General features: G+C 40.4%; 1 protein-coding gene across 2 annotated transcripts in view; it reads right to left on the reverse strand.

The window, feature by feature from the left end:
• Positions 1 to 16,774, reverse strand: part of EPG5 (ectopic P-granules 5 autophagy tethering factor) — an 83,128-nt gene that overhangs the window by 55,259 nt on the left and 11,095 nt on the right. For both annotated transcript variants that reach the window (XM_070421087.1, XM_070421086.1), the window contains exons 5-14: positions 16,563 to 16,670; positions 15,109 to 15,182; positions 13,129 to 13,234; positions 12,169 to 12,283; positions 11,591 to 11,741; positions 8,168 to 8,323; positions 7,159 to 7,316; positions 5,424 to 5,578; positions 2,008 to 2,148; positions 589 to 753 (exon numbers count right to left, since the gene is read on the reverse strand). In XM_070421087.1, the coding sequence (XP_070277188.1) occupies positions 589 to 753; positions 2,008 to 2,148; positions 5,424 to 5,578; positions 7,159 to 7,316; positions 8,168 to 8,323; positions 11,591 to 11,741; positions 12,169 to 12,283; positions 13,129 to 13,234; positions 15,109 to 15,182; positions 16,563 to 16,670 (1,329 nt within the window). The remainder of the gene's footprint in view (positions 1 to 588; positions 754 to 2,007; positions 2,149 to 5,423; positions 5,579 to 7,158; positions 7,317 to 8,167; positions 8,324 to 11,590; positions 11,742 to 12,168; positions 12,284 to 13,128; positions 13,235 to 15,108; positions 15,183 to 16,562; positions 16,671 to 16,774) is intronic.

A 16,774-nucleotide genomic window follows, 5' to 3' on the forward strand; every position in this document is an offset into this window, starting at 1 on the left:
ACATGCAAGACAAAATGCAGGAAGAGGAAGGACTAGAGGCAGGAGAGGCAATTAGGAGGAACTACAGTAAATAGCCAAAGATAAAACAACAGATACAAATTGTCTTTAAAAAAAGGAAAGAACTTTCAATGTGGAACAATTTATCTTCATTCAGAGGATGCTCACTCTGCAAAAACAGAATGAAAGAGAAGATCCTAAACTCTGACACAGATAAAAGAATCTGCAGATCTTGCAAATGATACTCGGAAAGGTTAATGTTTTGAGAAAATGTTTCTCTGAAATGGATGTGTGTAGAACCTGCAGTTTACAGCAGCAATTTTCAACCAGTGTGCCACAAGAAATCTTAAACATGCAATACCTATTTAGTCAGGGGCACGGACCTTTTTCCTTAGATTGTCCAATAAAATAATGACAACAGCCAACACAACAGCCAGCTGGTGTGAATGAAAAAAAATTATACTTATTTTTTGTCAGATCAGCAAAAAGTGTATTTTGTGGTGAGCTGCAGAATTTTAGTAATTAGCTTATGTGTGACATGAGATGGAAAAGGTTGGAAATCACTGCCCTAGGAATGGTTTCAACACATACCTGTTCACCAAATCCCCAATTCAGTCCTTCTAGAATGACACAGGCCAACTTGTTCTTCACCATTGTCAGGTCATAATTCAATAACCAATCCCGAATCACAGCTATCTCGGATGCAGAAGGTCGCCAAAGATACAAAGGCAGTTCTTTAAACAAGTATAAAGACACCTTATTAAGAAGAAAATGATAATAATTAAAATCAAAACTTAGAGACAATCCTATATATAATACTACATCATTAAACTGCTTGCAAAATTTTTTCTCCAAAGGAAAATGGATTTTGTTTGATTTTTAAAGATGTGAAATGGACAACCAAATCAAATGAATATTAAAAATGTTAATATTAAAAATGAATATTTAGCACCTGCTATAACATGGATGATCCTGGAAAACATGCTAATGAAAGATGCTAGTCACAAAAGACCTGTGTACATAATTCCATTTATATGACATGTGCAGAATAGTCAAAACTATATAGAGAGAGTAGATTAGTGGTTGCTTAGGGCTGGAGGGGATGGAAGGATAGAGCGATGATAGCTAACGAGCACGTGGTTGCTTTCTGAGATGATAAAATGTCCTAAAATTGACAGCGGTGATGTTTGTACATTTCAGTGAAAATACTAAAATACATTGACTTCTACATTCTAGATAGAATGTATGGTATATGAATTATATCTCAATAAAGCTGTTATTAAAAACTATATAAAACCCTGGCCGATTTTGCTCAGTGGATAGACTGTTGGCCTGCAGACCGAAGGGTCCCGGGTTCGAGTCTGGTCAAGAGCACGTACCTTAGTGGCAGGCTCCTCCCTGGCCCAGGCCCTGGTCAAGGCTCGTGTAGGAAGCAACCAATCGATGTGTTTCTCTCACATCAATGTTTCTTTCTATCTTTCCCTCTCTCTTGCACTCTCCCTAAAAAATCAATGGAAAAATATCTTCTGGCGAGGATTAACAAACAAAAAACTACATAAAGATTACAAAAGTGATTGTGAAAAATAAAGATATAAACTATATGTGTCTTGCTCAACTCAAACTACTGCTTTTAATTTTGACTGATTTAAGTAGTGCCTTGTTTCTGAATCAGAGTTGTTTCTTCCAAGGGTAAAATATAAAATTATGAAAGCCAAACAAAATTATAGCTAATTAGGCTTTATAGCTAATTATTTAAAGTAAAAACCTGTTACTGAGGGAGGTAGAAAGGTCACTTTGAGGAGATTAAAGAAAAACAATCACAGCTTTCTATAAGCAGCAGCTGATCCCAAGTAGGCATGTGAATGGCACAGAGCCCAGGACACTAAATGCTCTCTTCGTCCTGTTGTGTCCATGACTCACTCATTCCCAACAGCCTTACTATTTTGCCCATTGCTCCATTACTCCAGGATTTAAAAGAAACAAACAAATAAACAAAAGCAGCGCTCTTACCATTCCAACCTGGTCAATGGTATCTTGAACTCTATCCAAAAGGATAGAAATTATCTCCGGGTGAACAGCTGTGATGGCCCCTAAAAGCTCTCGGCCAACCTTTGAAAAAGTCTCTCTGGTGGACAGGGTAACATATGATACCTAAAAGTGGGAGAGAGTGGAGATGGCACTTTTAATACCAATTATCTGTCAAAACACATTTCCATAATTTACTTAGAGATGTTTTCAAGTAAAGTGAAAAAACAGCCTCAACTCATACAAGGTTCAAAAACATGTCAGACCTTCAGAGAACAAAGTGTGTTCTCTGAAGCTGGGAGGTGGAAGGAGAGAGAATAGAGGGGAAAGGTAACATGTAACAATGATTTCATGTGCTGGATTCAGAAAGTAAACCCTAAAGTAGCAATAAAATAGTCCCTTCCATGTAAAACTTTTCTAAACTTGAGGAAATCACTAAAATGATAAAATTCAGAATGTACTTCATGGAAATACATATTCTCTCCCACAAAATAAGATCCCCAACTACAAGAGCTCCTAAAACATTAATGTTTACCAATTCCTCTTGAACAATGTCTTCCAAACTACAGGCCACAATCCAGTGGTGCCAGCATTTACCTTTTAAATACAATGGAATCGAACAGAAAAATAAGAGTAAAGTAAAATAGAATAGAAAAATGTGAGAGTGCATCCACTTAAAATTAAGTATTGGTTTAATTTCTTATAAGAATTTACATATGTACACACACAGCATCAGAATGTAATACAGAATGTAATTTTTACTGTGAGTACTGGTCAAAACACTTGAAACATTATTCAAGGGCATAAATGTTACTTTAGGATTTGGAGAATGCTGCGATCCACGGCTAAGGCAATTTTAATGCATGTGAAAACATACCTCTACCCCAAGTTTTTCACAACATGGGGATAGTTTGGAATTGCAGATGCATCCAGGCCTTAGCCTCATGCATGGTTACGACATACAAGCATAAGTACAGCTTAATAGCTTATTTGATCCTGGAAAAGAATTCATCCTCTTGGCCATTCTCAAACTGGAGTACTAGGTTAAGGAAAATAACCTCAGAGACTCTTCTTGAAACATAATTTTACTGGAGTTTACTTGAATAGTTTGGAGGAAATACTTTTGTTGTTGTTCTTAATCCTCACCTGAGATTATTTTTTCCATTGATTTTTAGAGAGAGTGGAAGGAAGAGGAAGAAACAGAGAAACTTCGATGTCAAAGAGACACATCGATCAGTTGCCTCCTGCATACATCCCTACTGGGGCTGGGGATCTAGCTTGCAACAGAGGTACATGCCCTTGACCAGAATCGAACCTGCGACCTTTCAGTCCAAGGGCCGATGCTCTCACCACTGAGCAAAACTGACTAGGGCTGGAGCAAATACTTCTTATGAAGATAAACAGATAGATGACAGCCTAAATTAAATATACTTTTAATATACACAAAACTCCAATGAAAGTTTTAATAACCACTTAGGGTTATGTCCTTAGACATTCAAGGGTCCAAAGTTCACTCTCCTCCATTGTCAGGGATGGCTCAGTAAAAAAGTGAAGAAAACGAGAATCTCATCTTTATTTTATTTTTTAAATATTTTTTATTGATTTTTAGAGAGAAAGGGGATAGGAGAGGGAGAAACATTAATGTGAGAGCCTAATAACATCAATAGCCTGCCTCCTACATGCCCCCCACTGGGGATCGAGCCCACAACCCAGACATGTGCCCTGACCAGAATCGAACCAGTAACATTTCAGTGCACAGGACAATACCCAACCAACTGAGCCACATTGGCCAGGGCCCAGCTAGTCATTTTATAGATGAGGAAACTGAGGCCAAGAGTGGTAAAGTAGCCCTAGCTGGTTTGGCTCAGTGGATAGAGCGTCGGCCCGTGGACTGAAAGGTCCCAGGTTCGATTTCGGTCAAGGGCATGTACCTTGGTTGCAGGCACATCCCATGAGGAGTGTGCAAGAGGCAGCTGATCGATGTTTCTCTCCCATTGATGTTTCGAACTCTCTATCCCTCTCCCTTCCTCTCTGTAAAAAATCAATAAAATATATATTAAAAAAAAGAGTGGTATCTTTTCTGATATGAGATGGGCAATTAATAGAAAATTGAAAAGAAATCCAGGCCTTCTAACTCCAGGTTCAGTATTCTCTTCATCATCTCCTTTAAACTGACTTAAAAGCCAGATTTCCATATTATTGGCAGGGATGGAGAGGGAGGGTGGAGAGAACAGACAGTATAGAAACTATGAGACCTAACTGATTTAGCTCAGTGGATAGAGCGTCGGCCTGCAGACTGAAGAGTCCCAGGTTCAATTCCGGTCAAGGGCATGTACCTTGGTTGTGGGTACATCCCATGAGGAGTGTGCAAGAGGCGGCTGATCGATGTTTCTCTCTCATCAATGTTTCTAACTTTCTATCCCCCTCTCTTCCTCTCTGTAAAAAAAAATCAATGAAATATATTTTTAAAAAAAAGAAACTATGAGTATCGCCTGGCTGGCGTGGCTCAGTGGTTGAGCGTCAACCTATGAATCAGGAGTTCGCAGTTCAATTCTCGGTCAGGGCACATGCCCAGGTTGCAGGCTCGATTCCTGGTGTGGGGCATATAGGAGGCAGCCAATCAATGATTCTCTCTTATCATTGATGTTTCTCTCTCTCTCTCCCCCCTTCTCTCTTCCTCTCTGAAGACAATAAAAAAATATTTAAAAAAGAAAAAAATTATGAGCATCAGGCTTATCAGATTGTCTATTCCTCATCAAAACTATTGCATCAAATGTCAAAAAATAATAGGGGGAAATGGAATGGGAATGATTCATATTTTCAACACTCTCCTTTTAGTAAAACTAGAGGCCCGGTGCACGAATTCATGCACCAGTGGGGTCCCTCAGCCTGGCCTGTGAGATCAGGCCAAAACCAGCTCTCCAACATCCCCCAAGGGGTCCTAGATTGCAAGAGAGCACAGGTGAAGCCGAGGGACCCCACCAGTGCACAATCGGGGCCGGGGAGGGACTCGGGAGGTTGACCAGCTGGGAAGGAACCGGGGAGGGCTCTAGGGAGTGTTTGGCCCATCCTTATCGGCTGGACCCCAGCAGCAAGCTAACCTACTGGTCGGAGCATCTGTCCCCTCGTGGTCAGTGCACATCATAGCGAGTGGTTGAGTGGCCTTAGCATATCATTAGCATATTACACTTTGATTGGTTGAACAGATGACCGAACGACCGGACACAGCATATTAGACTTTTATTATATAGGATGATGTTCCTTTGATTACCAGCTCCCATGAGAGCGGACAGTACACAACAGTCACTTTTACTTTTTAAAGCAATTCCAAAAGAATCAATGAGGGGATAATCCAAAAGAAAATACTTTTTTGGCAGACTTCTAAAACTTAATATTCTAACCTCATATATCTCCAGAACAATAATTTTTACGAAGTCTTCATCCACATCGGTTCTCCGGGCCTGAGCCATCTGAGCAAATGTAGTCAGAAGGCAAATCTCGTCTGAGCTATTCATGGAAGAAAGACACTTCTCAAAGTTCACAAAATGTTCTGGGTCTGCAAGTTCAAATCAAAAAAAATAAAATGGGGAAAGAATAAATATATATCACTTTAATTACTCTTCCAGAGAGAAAGAAGATATCAAATTTAAAAGATATTCAGAAATATGTAAAGATACAAAAGTTCTTTCTTGAAGTTACTCAATGTGCCTGGGTCTCTCCTGTGTATACAGGAGGTATACATGTGGTTAAACTTTCATTTCTTTCCTGCTAAAACAAGACAACAAAAACTCTCTTTCTTTGTTCCAGAATGGATTTCTACAGGTACCAAGAAGAAGGCTGGGCCAGATAAATTTCCTACTCTAACGATAATGTAGCCTCAGAGTTGACACTTAACATCTTCAAGCCTCAGTTTCCTCATCTGCTTCCAAAGTTTATTTAAGATTAAATGACATGTCACTGGTAAAGCGCTCTGTCAACTGCAAAGCACTAGCACTGTCACTAGGTGAGACATCTTCAAAGGCAAACTTGAAGCTACTTGAAAATTGCCTGGCAAATGAATGGCAACCCTGCTAACAAAAACCGCTAAGACTGGCAAACTACTCAGCACAAGTGTGGCATTCCAAACTAAAGAGATTTGATTATAAATGAAAATTTGGGGCAAGAAACCGATTATAACAATGACTAAAATACTGATGAATGTGACACACAGTATACAGGGTGGGGTAAAAGTAGGCTTACAGCTGTTCATATGGAAAATAATACAATAATTAATAAATAATAAAACCTTTCACGTACTCACAACTATAAACTTACTTTTGCTACCCCCCATATAAGTTTTGCCTATTTCTCAGAGGATGCCATGTAAGCAACATTACATTTTGCCAATAGGGGGCAGTATTAGTCGATAGCTTTGCAATGCATGACAGAAAACTAAATGCTGCAAAGGCAAGTTGTACAGAGTTAAGAAAAATAATGTTTAGAAAACACATTCCCCTGATAGACCTTTCCACAGTAAGAAGGCAACAAGCCAACAGTGCTTTTCATATGCTCACACATTTGAGATATCTAAGGTAGTACATCAAATTTCCTGTATCTTCAAAATAACTCCATGGGGCCCTAGCTGGTTTGGCTCAGTGGATAGGGCATCAGCCTGCGGACTGAAGGGTCCCAGGTTCAATTCCTGTCAAGGGCACAAGCCCGGGGTTGCAGGCTCGATTCCCAATAGGTGGCAATCCCCAGTAGGTGGTATGCAGGAGGCAGCCAATCAATGATTCTCTCTCATTGATATTTCTCTCTCTCTCTCTCCCTCTCCCTTCTTCTCTGAAATCAATAAAATAATAATAATAATTTTAAAAAATAATAATAACTCCAAGGGGCATTTACCAACCCCATTTTCATTTCCCATCCCCAAATTGGGTTTACCACAGAAATTACTATCCAGAGCATTCTAGAATAATGAAATCTGAAACTACATTCTAGTAAGTCAAAAAACACAAAAACTCGAATTTCAAAATTATCACCCAAATACGCAAAGTAAAACATTCCCTTAGACCTTCTAAGAGTGAAGAGAAGAAAGCAATGCAGCAGAGAGGCGCACAGGTGGGGAAAGAGAATGTCTGTTCCGGGGGGCTATACCTTGGAGCTGCTTCTTGCACTCCGTGGGTGGGAGGGCAGTGCAGAGGGTCTCCAGGGTCCCGCTCTCTGCCTGGTGCATGAGGTAGAAGAGTTTCCAGAGCATCTGGACCGACAGTGTTCCAAAAGGCATTTCCGACATAAACAGCCAAATGCCAAGTCTGCGTGTTTCAAAAAGAGCAGGAAGCATTTTATATTATCAGTCAACCTCACCACACTGAGAAAGTAGACAAACCTTCAGCTCTGACAGGGAAAAAAATCTTAAATCGTACTACAGTAATTTTTCTAACATGTCTCCGTCATCAACACCTTGAGGACAGATCACGGTCACAGGAAATCCGCACAAAGGACTCAGTCTGTGCCAGGCACTGTTGTAATCACTGCTTCATGCTTATATCAACTCATTCCATCCTCACTAAAACCAAGGCAAGCACTGCTATTGATATTATCCCCAATTCACACATTATGAGGCTACTGGGGCACAGAGAGGATGGTAATAAGGGGCAGAAATGGATTTTGAACCAAAGATTCTTTTAAGAGCTGAGTGACCAACAGGCTGCAGAGGTGTGGATGCATGTGCCTGAGCAAGCATGCAGGTTCACGGGGAGTGGGTGAGCGGGGAGTCAAAAACCCTCCAGTGACTTCTCACAACTTGAACAAGAAGTCAGAAAATCATCTGGACCATGCACTGAGCACCTACTCTGCCTCACTGTGGGCACCAGGTGGGTGTGAAGTAAAGGTCATCCCCTGCTCAAAGCTACCCCACAAGTTCAGGGGCATCAAAACTAGATCTCAGAATCCAGTTATTTTAAGGCTAAGAGAAACTTGAAAGAGAGATCATTTCAGTCAGCACTATAGATAAGAAAACTAAAGCCCATGAATTTGCTCAAGATAAGGACTAGAGGAAACACACTAAGACATTACAAGGAATCTACTTCAGTCAATACTTTCATGTCAATCTTTCTCACTAGCCAGGGAGCCATTTCTCAACACTTAACGTCATACTTCTTACCTTTTGGCTTTCAGCACATGGAGGACAGCTCTCAAAAACAGCTCATCAAATTCAACCTGTAGTTTCTCCATGGAGTAGGGCTCCAGGGCCAACCCCACGCCCTGGTTGTGGCTCACATACTGTGCCCAATGGTCACTCACATAACCAAGAGTCATCCTGAGCATGAGGAAGGACAAGACAGCACTCTTCATTAATGTCCTCACTGTCGACAGCTTTAATTCTATCTGAAGCATTACTGAACACCTACTATCTTCTATGTTCTGAAGGGAACTCAATGGGGGGAGGGAACCCATACACTCATGGAGCTTACATTTAGTGTAGGGAAAACAGACAATAAACAAAATAAAGTAAAATATATAGTCTGTCACATGGCTGTAAGTGACACTGAGAAAAATAAGTAGGAGAGGAGAATCAAGTTTCTCTGGAGTAGGTTGGGAGCAGGAAAGGCCTCACTGAAGAAGGAGGGGCGTGAGCGTGAAGACAGGAAGAAGTCACAGAGATACCTAAGGGAAGCGCATCCAGGGAGAAGAAACAACCAGTGTGAAGGCCGTAAGGTGTGTTCCGTATGCTGGAGAAACAGCAAGGCAGCCAGTGTGCTAAGGCAAAGTGAGTGAGCCCTGGCCTAAGGAGTTCAGTGATTAGAATATCAGTTGGAGCACCGAAGTGTCCGCATTTGACTCCAGTTAAGGGCATGTACCTGGGTTGCAGGTTCTCTCCCTGCCCCATTAGGGAGTGTGTGGGGAGCAACCAGTCCCTCTCACATCGATGTTTCTCTCTTTCTCTCTCTCTCTTCCCTGTTTCCTCCCTGTCACTCTCTGAAAAGTCATGGAAGAATTTCCATGATGAGGATTAACAAAAAAAATAAAATAAAGCTAAGTAAGTGAGAGGGGGACTGGCGGGAGAGGAAATCAGAAAAGTGACAAGAAACCAGAGCATGAAGGGTCCTATGGACCACTGTGAAGACTGGCTTTTACTCTGAATGAGAGATTGGGAGCAGTAAAGACTTGAGCAGAGGAGTGACATGAGCTGACTCACCATTTAAAGAGGACACTGGCTGCTGTGAGAATAAGCTGGGGGCGGGTGACGGGGGAGGAAGGGCAAAAGCAGGAAGACAAGTAAAGAGGCCACTGTGATAATCGGGGAGAAAAACTAAGAATGAACTTGGGTGGTAGCCGTGAAGGTGGTGAGATGCTAGATTCTGGAAATGGCCTGTTTTGTTGATTCAAAACAATGTACACCTTTTATACTTTAATCTCTGCTACTGGAATGTACACTAAAACCGGTGGCCATAAACATGCCATAATTTGGTAGCATTTTTTCTTTCTTAGTGGCACACAAAATACATCTTCAGAATTGGTGGCATCTTAAATTTGATTAAAAAGTGAATGATGTTTTGAAGGTAGAGATGATAGAATTGGCTATTAGATGGGATGTGGGTATAAAAGAGAAAAGTCAGGAATGACACCAGGTGTTCTGGCCCAAGCAACCAGAAGAATAAAGCTGCTTGGGCCAGAAATGAGTGAAACTGGGAAGGCTGTGGCAAGGTTTGGAAGGTGGGAAGAGTGAGTTTGCTTTGGAAATATTAAATTACGGTGTTCAAGAGTCATCTAAGTGGATGTGCTGAGTTGGCAGCTAGATATACAAGCATATGACAGAGGTACCGGGTGAAAACATAATTATGAGAACTATAACAGTATTTAGATGATATTTACAAACATCAGAATGGATGCAATCCCAAGCAGCAAGTTCGAGTAAAGAGAACAGGTCCAGGGACTAAGCCCTGAGGCCCTCCAACAAGAAGTTTGGGAGGTAAGAAATAAAAAAATCAAGGAGGCAGAAGACAAAGAGCCCTTGAAATGGAGGAGAAACCAGGAGAATGCAGTATCCTGGAAGCCAAGCAAAGAAAATGTTTTAAGGAGAAAGTGATCAACTATGAGAAAGGCCACTAATGAACTATGTGAGAGCTGTAAAGCAGAATGAAGACTTAGAAATGGCCACTGGGTTCGTAGCACAAAGTTCACTAGTGACCTTCATTCTTGTGTGGTGTTGGCTGAGGAAAGCCTGACTGTGGAGAGTTCCAACAAGAATGGTGGGAAAACTGGGTCCCAAAGATGACCTGAGGAGAGGGGGCTTGTGGAAAATTGTTCTACAATGGAAAGTATGCAAAGAATCTGTGATAAAGAAAAGTAAGCAGATGGAAAACAAAACAAAAAGAATAAACATAATATGCTATAATAATCAGCTATAAACATTTACATAGAAATAATACAAAGACAGAATACTGATCTTTAAACAATAACAACAATGTCTTTCCTATAGAGTTATTACAAGAATAAAATGAGAAGGCATAGTCCTGGCACATGGTAATCATTCAATCCTACAGCATGTGTGTGAGCCCAAGGGCGAATTTTACCTGATTTATCGAACAGAATCAGAAAAGGTATAGTAGGACTTCTGATAATAAGTAAGTTTTTAGCTTCTAAGAAATTATTAAGTCAACAACTCTCCCTCCTCCCACCATCTCATTTCTAAACCTTCTACTGAAGGTTTTCTCTAGACCTTAAAAGTGAACCCTGGCCTTTGCAGGACATCTTATAATCATTTAGCTGGCTTTATAAAGCTGATGGATTGAGGAATACATAACACATCTAAAATTAATTAATTAAAATCAATGTTGTTTTAGAAACAAATGAGGGGAGGGAAAGTTTTGAAGTTTTTTGGAGGGTTTTTTGGGGGAAGGGGAAGGTTGGAAGAAATAAAAGTATATTCATATGCTGTAGGAAATGACCCAGATAGAAAAATTGATGATGCAGAAAATATATAAAATTAAATCTATGAAAAGTAGTACTTATTCTCAAAAATTTCTTCTTGCTTGATAATAAAAACATAAACCAAATTTTCACTCAAATAAATCATATGCTTTCCCAGATCAAAAGAGTAGCCACTGCTGAAGTCTTTAGAATTTTCTTTAAATGATATTTAACAGGAATGAGGATAAGAATAAATAAAAAAGAAAATGAAAACAATGACACAAAAGAGCAATTGCTGATTTCCCATAGCTAAGTGACAATCCCCAGGCAGAAGCTAGGAGAGAGAAGAAAATAGAGGGCAAGGGAAGGGGAAAGAGCCTACATTTTCCTTGACCAAGTTCAGTTTCTCTGGCTAAGTTCAACCCAGCAGTTGCTTTGAGGATCTTGACTCCAAGAGCAATTATCAAGCAACAGTTAAATTTGAGACAATTAACCACATATTCTGACTAGAAGCCTTTATAAATTTCCATCTAATAGTTGCTGAAAAAAAACCAATTCTTATTTTTATGATAAATAAGACCTGAAGTATACACAACAATGTCCATAATCCAAATTATGCAGTATCTGTGTCTGACCAAAGCAAATAGACAAGATGTAGCAACAGCAGTATTACCTGATCATATAACCAATCCGCTTCACAAACTGCCTATAGCGTGCTCTATTAAAGGTTTCTAACCCTACAGCCAGAAGTTCCACTAGTGAGTTGGCAAAAGCAAAAATTTTCATCATCTCTTGAGGTCTTGTTGTTTCAGGTAAATAATCACCTGGAAGTTAAAATCAAAGAAAAGAAAAAAAAATTAAAATTACTATGAAGAAACACTGAAAGATACAGGTATAGATACCTCAATAAGGAAACAAAGCCAATAGAATTAACAATTCCCATTTCTCTGGCTCCTGTGTTAATGTGAAATGGGAAACTTGAAACAAGGTATAAAGTTAAAACAATTTATTTAAGCTGGGTAATGTGTGCGCTAGTCACCCTTTTTGCAGTTAAACACTCGGTAGGAAATTACAAGCACAAGAGAAAGGAAGGAAGCCTCATCAAGGTATGATGCAATCACCTCCATAGAGCGTGGCGGGACACAGGGGAACCTGAATCAGGAACCTGCACGAGGGTAAGACTTGATGCTGAGTTCCTGTGTTTGAACTTGGCACTACCACATTTTACATATGACCAAAGAATTAGTCTACCTTTTGCCTTAAACCCAAGAAGATGTTGAAAGAGTTCATGAAATGGAAACTGTGAGAAAAGGATAACCAAGTCATCTTCATTAAGGAGAATCCAACCAGTCTCAGGGTCTTCATCCTAAAGGAAAAGATGCAAAAAGCATGTCCACTGATTTGATCAGATCATACTATGGTCTAGAGTTACAGAAGCTAAATTATCACAGGTCTCGATGGTACGTGTGTGGTATTCTCATGAGCCTTCATCAGATTCTTTTCCGGGACAGAGATTTATGGCATAAGTTCTATGGATGGGCTGTAAATCCCCTGAAATTGTGAGTACAATTTACGTGTATCTGGGTCATGTCCATTCAGTAATAACTAATTGGAAAAAAAAAATTCTTTACAGATCCACTAACCATGTGTATAGTAGAAAGAAAAATCAATGAGGGTTATCTTGAGAAAATGGATTTTGATCATTAAAGTCTCATCAAAAATAGAAAACCATCTTCTACTTTCAAAAGAGAAGAACTGAGTAAGTTTGTAAGAGGCAAGGCAGAACCCTGGTAAGCTCCAGTTCTTTATGACACAGCCTCACATAATCTGTGGGTGAGATCTCAAGCCCAGAAAATTGTTTCTACAAAAAATACAATCCTAACATAAAGTTTACATAATCTGTAAATATTTCCAGGTTCTATTCTCTCAGCTCAACAGGGATGTATTCTAAAAGTGTCAGCATAGCACACCAGATCAGAGCACAGGCCCTAGAGGCCCCGCCACTTAATAACTGTATGATTTGGAACAAATTCTTTCACCCCTCTGCACTTCAGTTTACTCATCTGTAAATGGGACCACAACAGTACTTGCCTCATGAGGTTGTTGGGTGCATTAAGTGAGATAATATGTGGAAAGTGCTTAGAACAATACTTGGCACATAAAAAGAGCTCAAAAATGGTTAATCAAAATAATGCAGACATGATGGGTTACCTCTTCTCCTCCTTCATCTACTAGTGTCCACGACCCAGACGCAGGCCCCGAGGTGGATGGCTTCTCCTCACTGGGCTTCATGTGACACAGGAACTCTGCTCGATTTCTAAAGGACAAGTGACATCAATCCATCACAAACACGGACAGCCCACACGCGTGCATTCTGGATCAGCTACTGACTCTGAAGAAGCGTCAGATATTGACCCAATCTTCAAATGGTTTAAATTAGTAAATAAGAAATAAGAACTGACTAAAACTCAAGGAGACCAAAATCTCATTAATTTCAGTGCAGAGACCGCTAAAGATGAGAGTAATTACATAAAAGCAGTTAAACTGTACCAGTCCTGCACACAGTAGGACCTCAATACACATGGACTGCTGCAGTACCTTAACTCTAACCAGGCTTACAGAGTGTTGCCAGAGAGATGACTTTAAAAAATCATGCTTTATTGAATAAAAAAGGATAATCCGCAGGTAATGCAGAAGCTTGTTTAAGGCACACACACACACACACACAAATACATCTAACTGCAAAAACATTTTTAAGACAAATCACATGTACCTTGTATCTAGGAAGTGAAAGAGGAATCAGGAAGAGTTCCTGCCAGCCAGATATTCACACGGTGTTGGGTGGATTAGTGAGTAGGTGCAGCCAGAGAAGTTTCTTCTCTGAGACCACAACCTGGTTCTCAGTCCTCTGTTCCTTCCTCTCTGGCCTGACCCTGAACATTCATACATTCCTTCCCTTAACCAGGAAGTTTCTTCTATGATCTCCAGCTCTGTAGCTCTAGAGCTGCCTTTCAACTCGAGAAGTTCCAGTCCTGAAGCTCCGAATGTTCACTGGTATCTGTCACTTGGGTATCCAATTGTATATATGCCTCAACGACCTCAAATTTTCCTCCTTACAAAAGAGCCCACCCTTCTGTCTCTACTGCCTACTAGGGCTGCCAATACCCTCTCTGTCACTAGAACTCCGAAGTCTATGGCATTATATCTGAAGCACCCCTTTCCCAGATTTTCTTTTATCAACTGCCTCATCCTTCTGTCAGGAGATGACTTTAGGTTCCCCTCTTTCTCTTTCCCACTACCATTACCCCAGCTCGGGCCTGGAAGCACACAAGCTTTCCAAGACTGAGAGCCAGTGGTGGTAACACTGTTCAAGGTCACATAGACACAGACTCTGCCTGCTCCCCAGTTAAGGATGTGTCTGTCCTTTTGATGCTGGGTTGGGTCCAGAACCAGGAGAGCCAGGCGTCCATACTGTAATTCAGTTGCATTCCTCCTGCCTCCAGTTGAAGCTAAACTTCCTTAAATATAACTTTTATCATTGTTCAAAGAACCCTCGATTGCCACAAAGGCCAGACCATATCAAATCTAGATCCTTCTGTCTTAATGTCAAGGCCTTTTATAATCCGACTCACCCTATTCATCTCTGTTACCATCCCAGCCATGCTGTCCTCCCACCTGTCCCTGGCACAGCTATCCTCACCTGCACTTTGGGCCACTGCTCTCTGTTCTCACTACAGTGCCCTCTACTCCTTCTCTCCTACTGAAATCCATTCCATTCCTCAAACCCAGCTCCTCCACTCTGACCCTCTCTGCCAACTCCACTCTACTCTCTTTATTCTTATTACGTCAATCATGGCTTCACAATTCAGCACTTAAATCTCTGTGGGGTTTATTTCCTCTTTCACTAAAGCTGTTCTTCTAGGAAACAGATCATCTTTTTGTCTCTCCCCACAGTATCTATCACAATGACATATATGACAGGAGAGGCAAACCCACTAAAAGGGAGACCCAAAAAGGGTTAATGGGGTCACTTTGGGACAAAGGGCATCAAACCCAAAGAAAATCTGCAATGTTAAATTCTGGGATGCTGACCCAGGCCTTGATAGTTCTTTGGATATGGACAATTTAGGAAGTCAATACTTTGACAGAAAGAGCATTTCAATTTCCACTTCAAAAAGATCTTCCACTTACTTGACAGGAGACATTAGCAGGGCAAGGGACTGCATAAAATGAAAGACCCCTGAGGGGTTATTCAAAACTTTGATCTGAAATCAAAAAAGAAAAAAGCATACTGTAGAAAACCAACAATGCAAGTATCCATAATCTTAGTTCACAGGAATTCTGAGAAAGGGAGCTTTTAAGAAAGCAAAGATGGAACTGGTACCTAACCCACAAGAGTGAAAACACAGCTCATGGGTTACCTGGCAGGACTGATTCAGATGTACTTAAAGAGCAGAGGTAGCTGAGCAGTTTACATCAATTACCTGAACAATATCAATATGGGTCAAAGGACAATACTGATATTTTAATCAAAAATTTAAAAATCCTCCTTCTACCTAAAACAATTCAAACTTCGCCCTGGCTGGATAGCTCAGTTGATTAGAGTGTCATCCCAATACACCACGGGTATAGGTTCAATCCCTGGTCAGGGCATATACAAGAAGCAACCAATGAATGCATAAATAAGTGAAACAACAGATCAATGTTTCTCTCTCTCTCTCTCTCTCTCTCTCTCTCTCTTTCTCTCTCCCTCTTCCTCTCTAAAATCAATAAATAAAAGTTATTTTTTAGAAAATTCAAACTTCTTGCCACTAGAAATCCTAAAGGAAAGGTAATGTCAAGAGGTTGAACTTTGCCCTAGCCGGCTTGGCTCAGTGGATAGAGCGTCAACCTGCGGACTGAAGGGTCCCAGATTCAATTCCGGCCAAGGGCACATGCCTGGGTTGCGGGCTCGATCCCCAGTAGGGGGTGTGCAGGAGGCAGCCGATCAATGATTCTCTCTCATCATTGATGTTTCTATCTTTCTCTCCTTCTCTCTTCCTCTCTGAAATCAATAAAGTAATACATTTTTTTTTAAAAGAGGTTGAACTTGGCATACACCTGGCTTCTACTCGTCTGAGTGATTGCTACTAGAAACAAAACAACCCAAAGGCAATCAGCAGAGAGGAAAGTCCATAAACCATAGAATCCACGCCTAAGTTAATCATATGAGAGTTGATCACACAGACCTGGACATGTGCCAGTATTAATAAACTTTGAGATGCTTGTAGTTTCTGCTTCACCTGTACCAACTGTGGTGTGAAGTGGATTAATTTAGGGAGCTGTGTTGAGTATTACAGAAAAAAGTCAGAGAGAGCCTTCCCACATAGAAATTTTACAGAATTAAATACTACTGAACCTACCAAGCCAGACTACAACGGAACTTTGGCAGTTCTACTTCATTTCATCAATTACGTTCTTAGGGTGGCCTAAGAACTTCCAACATAAAAAACTCCCATAAATATATTCTGGATGTATTTTAAGAATTTTATCTGAAATATCAGTATTTTTTTAACTAGCCTTTTTTAAAAGCAATTTCTTTAGGAATAATGTTTAACAAAATCTCCCTCCCATGCTGCTCAAAACCAGAAGGATATTCATCAAACCTGAATGAAAGGAACAGCCCATTTGCTAACACCAGCTGGGCATCGAAGAATATGGTTTAGAAGGAAGAGGTGATCTCCAAGACAGCCAGCTCTTTGTAACACTGATACCTGAACAACAAAGAACATACAGTTTCACAATTTAAAAAAGAAGAAGAATGTATCTAGCAGTCTGGTGAAACACTTATCTGATGTTTATACATATGTGATCTTTC

Source organism: Myotis yumanensis, unplaced genomic scaffold, assembly GCF_028538775.1.
Source record: "Myotis yumanensis isolate MYYU_CA2020_CCGP unplaced genomic scaffold, mMyoYum1.0.hap1 SCAF_7, whole genome shotgun sequence".
Classification (NCBI taxonomy): Eukaryota; Metazoa; Chordata; class Mammalia; order Chiroptera; family Vespertilionidae; genus Myotis; species Myotis yumanensis.